This window comes from Tamandua tetradactyla, chromosome 6 (genome assembly GCF_023851605.1).
Source record: "Tamandua tetradactyla isolate mTamTet1 chromosome 6, mTamTet1.pri, whole genome shotgun sequence".
NCBI lineage: Eukaryota > Metazoa > Chordata > Mammalia > Pilosa > Myrmecophagidae > Tamandua > Tamandua tetradactyla.
In genome coordinates this window covers 159,852,382-159,866,025 of record NC_135332.1, presented here as the reverse complement: position 1 = coordinate 159,866,025, position 13,644 = coordinate 159,852,382, and the positions used below count along the sequence as shown (strand labels likewise).

Genomic DNA, 13,644 nt, shown 5'->3' with positions numbered 1-13,644 from the left:
TTTTCAGATTCATAACTACAGTCAGGGTAGGTTCATGTGTTCCCTCTACTTTCACCCTAATATCTTTAGAAATTTGACTTTTCCCCAGTTAATCCTTCCTAATTTTTTCAAGAGATGAGTTTAAGATACATATGTTTATTTGTTTATGGCTCCATTTCCTAATTAATTGGTCAATTCCAAAACTACACGTTGTGCCAGCCACTGAAGATACAGGGAAAGGAGGACAGCACAGAACCCTCATGGAATTGAGACTTTGGTAGGGAAGATAAGCACTTAACAGACAGAGTGATAAGTGTCATAAAATAGGACATGCAGGGTGCTGTGGCTCTATATAATGGAAACCCAGCCTAATCTGGCAGATTAAGAAATGCCTCCCTAAGGAAGAAACATTTTAGCCAAGGCTGGAGCTGTAAGTAGGAATTAAGTTCAACAGCTTGTTCAGATACTACTTACCACTTTTTGAGTGCTTTCTTGTTATTAGGCCTCTTAAAATCAAAGTAAAGTGTTTTACTGCTTTTGAAGTTGTTGTTTTTTTCCCCTCATAATTCCATTCAATTCAACATCCTTGTTTAAAAATCCAGTGATTTCAATTTTCCTATCCCCGGATTTTAAACATTTCCTCCAATTCTCTTGACCCGTTGTGTGTTAGCGTGAGGGTACGATGTCTTGTCAGTCAACAGTAATGAAGCAGTTCATGTCCAGCAATAGCCTAATAATGTTAGATGTTAATTTGAAGGGCATCCTAATGTTCACAGTGAATGAAAATATTCAGAAAACACTTACTTGAGATTTGCACTGTTTAATTTATGAGGTCAGCACCAGGCAAGACGCGGTCCTGCAATCAAATATGTGTTCACACTTGCAGTGAGTGTTTCTGGCTCCTCTGATGTCGGCTGCATGCTAATTTATTTCTGGGGCTAGCAGACATTAGCATCCTTCTGAGCTCTACCAGTGTGGATGTGTGAATATGTATGTTGTGGATGTACATTTGTTAGGTGATGTAAAATTAGACAATCCTTTTCTAAAGAGGGCAATTTACTTTTATCATGAGAAAATCAGCTAACTCACCCATACACACGCACACACATTCGAACACATCTATCTACCAGATTGCTTGGACAAGTAACTTTGCTTGAGGAAGCCAAGGCCATTGCCTGAAAACCTATTCAGAAAAACACACTTTCGACACACTATCGGTAAGCAAAAAAAAAATCCTCCAAAGAATAAAAGTATAAATAAAAATCTTACAAAATAATATTTGGTAATGGTAGTAAGCTCCAGAGGGAAGAGACTGTGCTTGTGTAGTTCACCACCGTATCTACACAAATTTTAGTACAGGACCAGTATGGCTAATAGGTGCTCAGTGAATAATTTTAAGTTATGGAATCCCGTAACTGCACAGTAGTTATAAAAAACCTTGTAACTCCAAGATTAGTTAAATTTTGACCTTTGATTATTATATGGCTTTGGATCTTTTCTGCCTAAGTATTTGCATGGCGATTCATTTCACACTGAAGCCTTTAGGAGGACCTAGGGCTCCCCACTAAATGACAGCTCTCTGTGCACTTTGAATTTAAGTTGACTTCTCAGCATTTTATCAGTTAAATGATAAAAAAGAACATCATTGTCTCTAGGCCATTAAAATGCCCGTGTACTTATTCCTAAAACTGAACGCAATTTGGGTGTCCCTAGAGCTTTTAAGTTGCTGAATATAGTTTACCTCTAATCTGTTTATGAGTTCTTGTAGAAATATTTGAAATTTGGATACCTGCAGTTTCAGGATTGGCAGCTTGGTAGGAAGGTACTGCAGAGAAACTCTACTGAAAGTGAACAGCAGTGGTGATCCCAGGGAGGTGAAAAGGAATATTCACATAGATGTTTGCAATTTAATCTACTATCACAGCGCTTCCCCCAAAATGCCAGACTTTGAAGTTAGAATATGAAGACAAGAGCCACCATATCACTAGAGTATTTTTCTAATTAAGTTTATATTTCTTCATATTGTTCAAGTTGGAGAATTTCCACCACAGTTCTGTGTTATTATTATGGCGTAGTCAAGGCTTTTCAGACTTTAAATACAAGAGTTACAGGGTAGTAAAACATTAGCATAAGCCAAGAACTGTATAATATGTGGAATCATATGGCTAGCAAATAACTGCAGCGGAGAAATAGTAGAATCGATTTAGAGCCCTGTGTGCAAAACATCAGTCGGGATTCGATTCCGTGCACATTTTCCCTAAGAGCTATGTTTATGGTTAATTGTCCTGCAGACATTATCAGTCAATAATTGGGACCTGATCAGTTCTCTTTTCTTGAGATGTGTCGTCCTTACCACGGATATCCCCTCGCTCACATCAGCACTGAATTATTATATTCTCCACATGAATTGGTTTCTCTAACTCCATTTATTTTATTATATAGTATTTAATTAGACAGTGCACCCATTTTCTAGTTGGCTACCATTCTCCCTATCAAAAATGTCAGTGTAAAAGTTATGTTTCTGGCCCAAGTTGCAGGGTTATCTCCTCACAGAACGACTGTAGTTGATAAAACATACAATTTAATACATTGCCAGACATCGACTAACAAAGGGAAATTTCTGAAGCTTTTCTTCCTCTCCTCAACAACAGCAAGCTAAACCCAGACCGGGGAGGAGTGAACAGCAAACAGACGGAATGTGAGCTTGTGATGAGGGCAAATGCCAACATTAATTCTGCAGATTCAGGGGAAGAAATATGACATCAGTGGCAGAGAGAGGATGCTGGATCTATGAGTTCCACTTTAAGCTGGAACTTAGAAGGTGGTTAAAATGATTTCACTTTGGTACCTTCCTCTGGCTCCTATTCGGGGTAAATGTACATTTTCTCTATAGAAAATTACTCCAGTTTTGGCCTCCAAAGATGTCCATGAATTAAAATAAACCTTATATGAGCTTACTATGATAACAGATAGATTTATAGATAGATAGATAAGCAAATAGAAAATAGTCAGATAGATAGATTTAGATAGAAAGTTGGGAGATTTGGATGGATTGAGATAGGAGTTTTCAATCACAAAATGCTAATTATTAAATGTTTAAAGAAATAAGAATTAGAATTACAAGGTTGAGAAAGAATATGAAACTATGAATGGCCAAGAAGATCCAAAAACCGGAAACAACATTTGTTTAATTCAGAAATATAACTGCCAAGACTTAAAATACATTGGATAGGTTAAATAACAGATTAGAAAATGCTATAGAGGGAATGAGTTGATAAGAACTTAAATCTGAAGACATACCCGGAGTGTACTAGAGATGACAGATGGAAAATATGAAAGGTGGAGAGCGAATATATATATACATATATATGTACATATATATACATATATATGACTATAGCTGTTCTAAATAATCTAATCAGAGTCTCAGAAAGAAAGAATAGAATGGAGGATAAGGAAATCAATATATGGAAAGATAATGGCTGAAGATTTTCTAGATGAAAGAGATGTATATAGATACAAAAAAACATGTAACATACACTAAGTAGGATAAATGCAATAAATCCAATTATAACACACTGTAGTAAGAGTAAAGAATGCCAAGACAGAGACATCCTTAAGAGCAGCCAGAGAGCACCAGCAGATCAACCTACCTAGAAGATACAATTAGGTCGACAGCAGACATTTTATCAGATCAATGGAAAAAAGAAGCAGGAATACTATTCAAAGTGTTGAGTGGGAAAAGCAAAACAAAACAAAACAAAAAACCCTCTCAATCTAGTGTCATGTACCAGTTTCAAAAACAGAAACCTAGAAAAAATATTTTCAGGTGAGCAAAGACCAGGAAAGCACCTGGGTAAATCTAAACAAGCATATCCTGCCTTATTTATACAGTTAACAAAGGGACAGAACTAAGCTATTGGCCAGCTGTATTATTTAACATGGGAGGGTAAGATGATGGGAACTGAGGTGTTCTAACATCCTCGGTTACATATATTGGAATTTTAAGGGTAACCTATTAAAGAATAGGAAAAGTATACATAATTTCCAAAACCGAACAAAAGAATAAAGTGGAATAATCAAACAAAGAACACCCTTAATTTCCAATTAGGCTTTTTTTTTTAAGACAAATGTTCTTATTCAAAAAGAAGCATGGAGAAAAGCTATAACAATGCCAGAAGAAAGGTGGTAGAAAATAAAGTCTAGAAATCAGTGAGTGAACATAGATGGGTTGAAATTTCTACTTAAAAGATCTTATCAAACTGTATTTATACAGGAAAATTCAACGACAAGCTATTTACAGGATACAACCCCAAATATAAGACATGCGTTTTACACACACACACACACATACATGCATATACATATTAACATTGCAAAAGATTTTAAAATTAAAGAAATGAGGCAACAATTTAAAGAGAAAATACACATCACATACATGTATGAATAAGTGGTCAATCTCACTGTAAAAAACTACTTATCAAAGCATAATACAGTCACTCTCACCTACAAATATTAACAGTTGCATGATGGGCTAGAATGTGGATAAATGCATTTATATCTTGGTGGTGGTTGTGATGCTAAGTACCTGTCTGTTGTGGCTATATCGAAAACATTTTTAAATGGTATTGATACCTTTTAGACTTAAACTATGTAAACTCAGGCTGAATGAAATAATATCGGGTAGAGGACATAGTCAAATTAATGTAGATTCCTCTCAGTCCTGATCTTATAAGAGTTCTGTGAAAGATCATGGACTGCATGCTCTGCTAATTCTGAAGAATAGATTTTTATGATAAGCACTTAATTATCAACACATCTAAAAAAGCCAAGTACACAGTGCATTAGTACAGAGTTCCTAAAAGGGTGAGGGCAATGGTGGTTACATTTAGATTTGTGTATGTTATGTGTCATGTTTTCTTAAACAATTCATAATAAATCAGTTGCCTGTCATACTTTGAAATGAGCATAATAGTTCAAGTAGAAAATTCCCATTGTGAGATGGAAAGTTTCTCTGGATATTGTAGCCCGTCAAGAAAATAATGCACTGTTACTCCCTTTTTAAATACACATTATTTATTAGAAGTCTCATATTAAATGATCCTGAACACTGTACAAAAAATTATCAGGTTTTGAAATAAGAGAGTTTTAGTAATGAGCTCATGAAGTGTGTATGAATTTTTCACATTTCTTACTTACTTTGTTGGAAAACTTTTCTATTTTAAGCATTTGGGAGAGGATCTCATCTTTTTGAAAGTTAATTATAGGTTGGAATTTTTCAGATATGACTTTAGTTGTATTTTCTTCTGCCTCTTGAAGGTGAAAGTTCCTCCCACTTTAACCCCACAGAAATGCGTGTTGTCTGAAATGAATAAATGCTATTTAGATTATTTCAGCTTAAAAATGTAGGTGAGATGGATTGAAAAGAATTTTATTTCAATTTATCTTAAATTATACTGTACAGACTAAGGCTGCCTACACATCTAAGGCTATATATTATGTATATTTTGACAAATATTACTCTTTTAAGTTAAGTGACTGATATGTTTTCAACTTTTAAAAGATGGAATTTTTTACCCATGCGTGATTTCATACTTGCCTCTGTCCGTCAAATGCTTTCTTTGCCTGCTTTCGTTTCATCGTTCTACAGCTAGCCAGATCAAGGGCTGCCCATTATAGATCTTAAACCAACAAAATAGATATCAGAACAATGACTAGCTTTATTTGATCTCAGATCTACTGAAAGCTATTTAAATTTCATCACTTTCCTTTCCCTTTCTGCTACGATAATTTATCCATAGCTGTTTGACTCTCTAATCACCAAAAATTACCTTTTGACATCTGATTAGTTAGTGTTTCTGAGTGACTCATATACTGTGGTGCTCCGTTTAGTCATAGAAGAGGAAAAACTGGTTAAAACTATTGAAGGAGAAATACTGTCGCTTAGGAAAAGTGAGCTTTACAGGTGATGGTATAAATTTATGAAAGTTGAAACCTAAAGATGAAAAGCATAACTAAAAAGGATACTTAACATATGTGGTCTGTTTTATACTGAAAATATAAATACTATATTAGAGTTGAGTTAATGAGTGGCATCATTTAGCTGATTTTTCCAGAAGCATCCTTCAGTCCTTTATAAATTATGAAAATAGTTTATAATCATCTCTACTAATTAATGAAGTACTGTTAGGATAAAAGGCCACTCTTTATTTAAATATGGATGGATCTGAAATAAATGCTTTTTTATAGCACATAAAATTTCTATAAAGTAGGACAAAGAATAAAACATTTTTTCACAGAACTTTTAAATTGCTTGAATTAAGTGCAATTTGTTCATTTTAGGAAATCTGATGTAATTTTGCCCAGGGACGAAATATGATTTTAGCCCTTTCATCAAAGAGTCTTTGATTCATGTAGTCAATACCATAAATATTACATGGACATACTTAGATTTATATATATGTATGTATCAAATATTGAGTGGGGCATACTTATACTAAGAAAGTTGCTTGTTTTTTATTCGCAATTCACATTTAATTGGGTGCCCTATCTTAGGGATACTTAACAAAATGACATCCTTTGCGCCTGAGGTAGCATGAGGAGAGTATTTGCTATCCAATAGTGAAGGAGGGTCTAAAATTTAAATTAATGCAATATATATTTGCAGTGTCTTTTAAATTAATTTGGGTTAGAATAGCCAGAAATTTGAAGAGTTTTTAAATAATGAAGAATTTACTCAGAATTTACGCAAAATATGTCATCTGCAAAGTGCTAAAGTACCTCTAGATATTTCTCTACTGCTTTATGACTACGTATTAAATCCAGTGTCCTGAACATCCCCAGGGCTGTGATTATTCATTCCTTTTGGTTAATAAGCAGATTTTCATTGACTATGTGGATGACCTGGGAGCAGGGGAAGACAGAAATGTGTGAGCTTTGGTTTTGATCTAAAGCAATTACCATATAGCTGTGAAGTAAGACTGACGCAAGATTCTAACAAAAGACGGTATGATGATGTGTGACATATCCTGAGAGGACCACCCAGTTTTATAGTAAGCTCAGAAGATGCTAGCTTCACTCTTGGATCGAATCATTTGGGAAATCTTTATGGATGCAGGAATGATTGAAGTGAGTCTTGTGGAATGAAGAACTTCCTATACCTCTTTGATGTTTTCATACTAATGCAGGTAAAATAAAATGCATTTTTAGGTTAGTGGTGAGTGCAAACTAAGGTCATTTCTCAATGGCTAATTTTGTTTTCTTGAGTATTGCTTCTCATATCCATAACTGGAACAATCTGTATTTACCCTTTGAGGGTATGGCATTATTTTCAAAGTTTCTCAATTATTATTGAGAGAATGACAGTTTTTGGAGATAAAGCTCATCTTTCAGGAGCTGGTTTCCCAACAAGCTGATATCATTGCATCAATTACCAATGAACAGACATAAGAGAGTAACCATGGACAAGTTGAAGAAAGTATTATCATGCCTTCCCTAATATTTTAAATGAATTAGCCTCCCTCTGCCTCAGCTTCATCAATGAAATGAGGATGGAAATATTCACTTGATGGGATTGTTGTGAGATAACACACGTGTAAATAGTTTAGCACTAAAAGGGATTGGGGAGGCAGTCCCCAAACAATGAAGTGGAAAAGATGAACCAATGGTTTGGGATTAGGCTAATTTGATGTTTGTAGTTTAACTGATAAAGCTGTTAATTTTGACTCTCAAAGGTGCCTGATATCACATGTACTTTGAGATGGGAAACCACGTTGCTCCTTATTAAGTACTCATTTAGGAATGTTCTGTGAAGTGGTAGCTATTCTATACCAAGGGTTTGTTTTGAGCTAACTCATACTGTTTTAATGCCATTTCTGACCCTGGCTGCGTGATCTTTGCGGCTCAAGGCCGAGTCTGTGGACCCAAAGCATCAGATCATCTGGGAGCCTGTTGGAAGTGTCCAGTCTTCTAACTTTTAACAAAATCCCCAGATGATTCCTATGCAGTGTTATAAATTTGAGGAGCACTGATCTAGATGTTACTTTAGGTTATTGAAAAGTTTCAACAGCTTGCTTCAAGCTGTTGAAAATACAGTCATGTTGTCTATTTCATGTTTCATTTATCGTTTAGGTAGGACTGATTTTATGGGAAGAAAGGAGTCATTCAGTCCTCTAGGGTGCCATGTAGCAAACTGCCTTTTCTACTTCACTTAGTGGTATTGAATGACCTGGAAGATTGAATGGTTTAGCAGTTTATTGTCAAGCTTTATTCATTTTTCATTAATATAGCCAGACTCATACTCTTAAGGTTCTGAATAACAAAGACAGGAAGGTCATCACCAATTTTTTTATTAATGTCTTGGGAGATGGGGCATTTCTTTTAATGTATTCAAGTTGGTTTAGAACCATGGTATGTCTAGTAATGTGGTTCATAAATACCGGTCTCTGCAGTGTCATCTGAGGACTTTGTTAAAAATTCACATTTTGGGGTTATGCCTAGTAGATTCTGATTAGTAAGTCAACAAGGAGACCTTGAAATTTGTATTGCTAAGGAGCTCTGAGTCTCAGTTCTGCACAGGAGCTGTGCAAAAACCTAGAGGGACTAGATTCCTTGTCTTAAGGAGTGATGCTTTGTGATGAACTCTATATATACCAGAGCTTTGTATATTTGAGAGGAAATATGAGTTGAATAATGCATTGATCTCTGTTTGGTGAAGGGATGGGGGTGGCTCAGGGACATTTTTAGATTGCAGAATAAATAAATATCAAAGCTATATAATCTTAACACAGCCTAAGATGCATTTCCAATTTTGAAACTATATTCTACTTGGCAGTGACCCAAAGCAAAGGATTTTCTAGGAATTAAGTTGGTTTTAAGAATGATGTGTGCCGTTGTTAAGGTACAAGGTCTAATTCAAAATAATGATACCAAAGTATCAGTTCGTAAGTTTAAACTCCTTTGTGTAAAGAGTATAGAATGCAGATTTACACAGAACAGAGGATCTTTATTTACATTTAGGATTTATACTGCTTTACCCTTACTAACTTACACTTGCTATGAATGTTACTTAATATTTGCAGGAATCCTATGAAAAAGCAGTATTACTTTTACTTTGCAGATGAGGAAACTGTGGCACAGGTTCTATAAATTGTCCAGAGTCACATATATAGTTAAATACAGACCTAAGATTGAAATCCAGGCATTCTGGTTCTAGAACCTATGCTAGTTATTATGCCAAATTACTTCTCTGGCAAGAATTGAGAGTCAGCTATTTTAAAACAGTTTGCTGTCTGCTGCTCTAGAATCAAGTATTTCTTCCCTAATAACTTGATACTATCTCCTTTTTGTCCTAATATTTACAACTTTTATTTCTTGAAATAGCATCAGTGTAATTCTTTGGAATGTTTGCATTAAAGGCACCAGTCTTGGTAGAAGTAATGGTGGCAATTTATGGTGTCATTTTGTAGTCAGAGTTCCCATCACAGAGGTCTTGCAGACAGCCTTCATGTCAGAGAAACCACGCGGGCGATTCTGCTCAGCCCCGAGAGTCCCTCAGATCTGTCTCAGGTTGAAGGTTGATCAGAACTTGTGAATGTGCTTCCTGAAGTTTGCTCATTTTTAATGTCCGTGACTCAATAGATTACACATTGTATCTTTAGTAGGGTATTTCCTGAGTATGTTTTGAACTTTACCCATTCTGATAAATTCATTTTTGTCTGTATGGTTGGGCATTGTAAACAAAACAAATTTTTGGTTGCTGTTTTTGTGGGTTTTGTAGCTAATTTCCTGTTGGATCAAGTTAGAATGTGGTTTTGGTTCTTTGGTTGAGGTTCTCAAAGCTTCTAGGTCCTGGATTTTAGGTCTTGGCTGTTGTGCTCTGTGATCTTAATTCTGTCTTTGGATTTTCTGGCCTGGACAAGCAAGGCTCTTACTCCTGTTTCATAGACATTCTCATCTTAAAAGTTAGACTGCTTCAATTAGGGATAAAAATTAATTTTGATATTATATTTTCATTGTCATCATATCAAATTATTTCTCATTTCTAATATTTCTTTTTGTTTTATCTGATTACTTAAGCCAATGAAGGGAAACTAGGAGAGAAGTTTAAAATAATTTCTAAAAAGTTAAAAGTAAATGGCCATACTTATTCAATAAAACACAAGCCCTTAATGATAAGAAACTAATATTAGATTTTAATGATAAATGCTCATTAGGTACAACATTAAGTACTCTACAGAGTACTTAATACATCAATACTGGTTGATGATTTTGTTACGTCCTAATACATTTGGAGTTTTGTTCCATAAAATAGGAAAATTCTTTTGATCATCAGAAATGTCTCTCTCTTTTTTTATGGTATGTATAATCTTTTTTTTCTCTGTTATCATTTTATAACTTTTTCTGTTGTCTTTTTATATCTTTTTCTAAATCGATGCAAATGTTCTAAGAAATGATGAATATGCAACTATGTGATGATATTAAGAATTACTGATTGTATATGTAGAATGGAAAAAAAAATGTCTCTTAAGGGAATGAAGTTATTTAATACAGAAACTATTACAGTTCCAAAGTGATTAAAACATGCTTTGACCTTGACTCCATTAACCTTGCTTCCCTCAACCTTGAAGACGACCATCCTCCTTCCCATACCTACAGCTCTAAATGACTCCAGCTTGGTTGATTATTGCTCTCAAGACATAATGGCCTCTTTTCACTATCTCAGGCTTGTCAGCCACGCTATAATCTCTGGTGGAATGTGCTTCTCTTTCCCTTCCCTTTAGCTCCTTCTTATTCTTTAGTTCTTCAGATGGATAGGTAGATGGACAGGCAGACAGACTGATAACATAGACAAGGTTGATCAGAGAAAGAGGCTCTGCCCTGCAGAAAGACTTTTCTGACCTCAGCCCTCCCAATTACCATGCTCTATATTTCATTCTTAGCACATATCACTCTTTGTAATTACATATTCATTTTTAGTCTAATGGGAAGTCTGTCACTTCCAATGAGACTCTAAAGACGAGGTGGGCAGGGATCAGGTGTTTTTTATTCGCAATTTGTACTCAATGCCTGGCAAAGTGATATTTTGCAGATTATCTAAAAGTACTTGTATGAATATATGTCTTGCAATAGCTTTAAACAGAATGCTAACTCATAAAATATATTTTGTTTCTTTGTTTGAAGTTAGTAACTTACAGCACATTATTCCAATTTAGTAGCAAGTGTTTCTCATGGTACTTATTTAGAGAACCATATCAAGTTTTTATATTTAAAGGAAGTATTCCTTATTCCAGTCATTTTGTGTACCTTTTGGGTTTGCCTTTTACTTATGCAGTGCCTCTGTTCTTCTTTGTTAATCAAACACATGTCCTAATATAGAAGTCACTGATCTCTCTTTAAGCCCTTTAAAAAGAAAGCACACACACTGTCTCACATATACACCATTTAAATGAATATATATGAAAAACGTCTATTATGTTGCTTGATACCCAACAGACACTCAATTTGTTACATGTGTATATGTCCTTACAGATGTATAGAATTTGTCTAGAAAATTCTTGGGCTTTTAATAACATCGTATTTACTAGATTACGCAGATCACTCAGCCATCTTTAATTGACCAAATAGATTTAAACTGCATGATGGAAAAGACCGTTGTAATCAGTTAGGTAGAGCTTATTCCTGGAATAGCTGTACAAAGCACTTCCACATTAGAAATGTAAGTGTATTTATAGTGAAAAAAAATCTCATTTTAGTTTTAGTAAACAGAAAAGTGATAAGTCCACTGATTAAATCAGGTAGAAAAAAACCATATGACTATCCACTTAAATAACATAGAATTGATAATCATCTGATCAAGGTAAAATGAACAGAGCAGATCATTTGATAAGAAAGCAAACCAACCAGTTTTAATGTTTATCAGCTGGAGTGTGTGTGTGTGTACCTGTTATGGCTAATATAACAAAAGGGAACTTCATATTCTTTACATTGAATTGACAGTACCAGTTAATTACATTCCAGTTTCTGGTTGTGGAGAATATTATATTGCCTTCTACCTACTGTTTCACATGAGATAAAATTCAAGTGCTTAGAGACTATTCCAAACACACACACGCACACCCACACACACACACACACACACACACACACAATCTTTTCAGAATGCGAGATTTCCAATGACTGCTTTCTTTTTCTCCAGGAGAGCACACAGCTGCTACAAATGCCGTCAGTGCAGTTTCACAGCAGCCGACACTCAGGCCCTGCTGGAGCACTTCAACACTGCTCATTGCCACGACCAGGACGTCACCACGGCCAACGGCGAAGAGGACGGTCATGCCGTGTCCACCATCAAGGAGGAGCCCAAAATTGACCTCAAGGTCTACAGTCTGCTAAACCCAGACTCTAAAATGGGGGAGCCGCTTTCAGAGAGTGTAGTGAAGAGGGAGAAGTTGGAAGATAAGGACGGGCTCAAAGAGAAAGTTTGGACTGAGAGTTCCAGCGAAGAGCTTCGCGCTGTGACTTGGCGAGGGGCAGACATCCTGCGGGGCAGCCCATCCTACACTCAGGCAAGCTTGGGACTCCTGACGCCTGTGTCCGGCACCCAAGAGCAGACAAAGCCTCTAAGGGATAGCCCGAATGTAGAAGCTGCCCACCTGGCACGACCTATTTATGGCTTGGCTGTCGAGACCAAGGGATTCCTGCAGGGGGTGCCAGCTGGTGGAGAGAAGTCTGGGGCCCTGCCCCAGCAGTATCCTGCATCCGGAGAAAGCAAGTCCAAGGACGAATCCCAGTCCCTGTTACGGGTAGGAAGGTTTTAATTTAAAAACAAAAACAATTCATATATTTTGAAGGGGTAAAAATGGAGGGATGCCCATTCCCTAGATTAACTATTACTTTCTTTGAAGTGAAACTGAATGGTCTATATCAGTCTCGGTGAGATTTATACTCACAAGGCCACCAGGGCAGAGAGTAGCTTATGTGTGTTTGCGTGTGCCATGCACACACTTGAGACATGGTGGGCAGTCACTTGTTTCTTTGCTAATGGCTCGGATTGAATTTCCGTTAATCATTCCTGGTGATTATGCAAAACAACAAGGCTGCATTTGGAGAAGGGAGGTTTAGAAACCCAGAAGGACATACATCTGCTACATGAAAATAACTAAAGGCCTCTAAAATTTTAAGGTGGTGTGACGGTTAATAAGAAAGATCAGAGATTTAGATCACTGAGAACATACAGCCCTTGGTAAGATGTCCATACAGAAATGTAATGTTTTGTGAAACCCACAGTGTAATTGTGTACAAATGGCAATACTTGTTTGGTTGCCGAGAAAATGGGGGGAAGTGAGATAAAGCTAAACGTAAATGATGTGAAAAGCATCCAAAAAACCACAGGGCTTTGTGCATTTTATATCAGTTTTTTTGGGGGGAGAAGGGGTGAAAGACATTTTTCCATTTGAGGGGGAGGGGATACAACTGAGTAAAATGAAATCCTTGCTAACTCTCTTCATGCTGTGTAAACTCAGCATTGTCAGGAAACAGTTTAGGTTTTGCAAATTTGCAAACTCCCAGTACGTGATGCTTGCTTTTTTGCCTAAGGCACCACCACTTCTCTACATTTCACTTTAACGCTGAGAAAGTTCTGAGCTTTCTGGGTGATTTTGAAACTTT

General features: G+C 36.2%; 1 protein-coding gene across 8 annotated transcripts in view; it reads left to right on the top strand.

The window, feature by feature from the left end:
- Window positions 1–13,644, top strand: part of TRPS1 (transcriptional repressor GATA binding 1) — a 236,890-nt gene that overhangs the window by 61,237 nt on the left and 162,009 nt on the right. For all 8 annotated transcript variants that reach the window (XM_077167515.1, XM_077167510.1, XM_077167514.1 and 5 more), the window contains one exon: window positions 12,176–12,779. In XM_077167515.1, coding sequence (XP_077023630.1) covers window positions 12,176–12,779 — 604 coding nt within the window. The remainder of the gene's footprint in view (window positions 1–12,175; window positions 12,780–13,644) is intronic.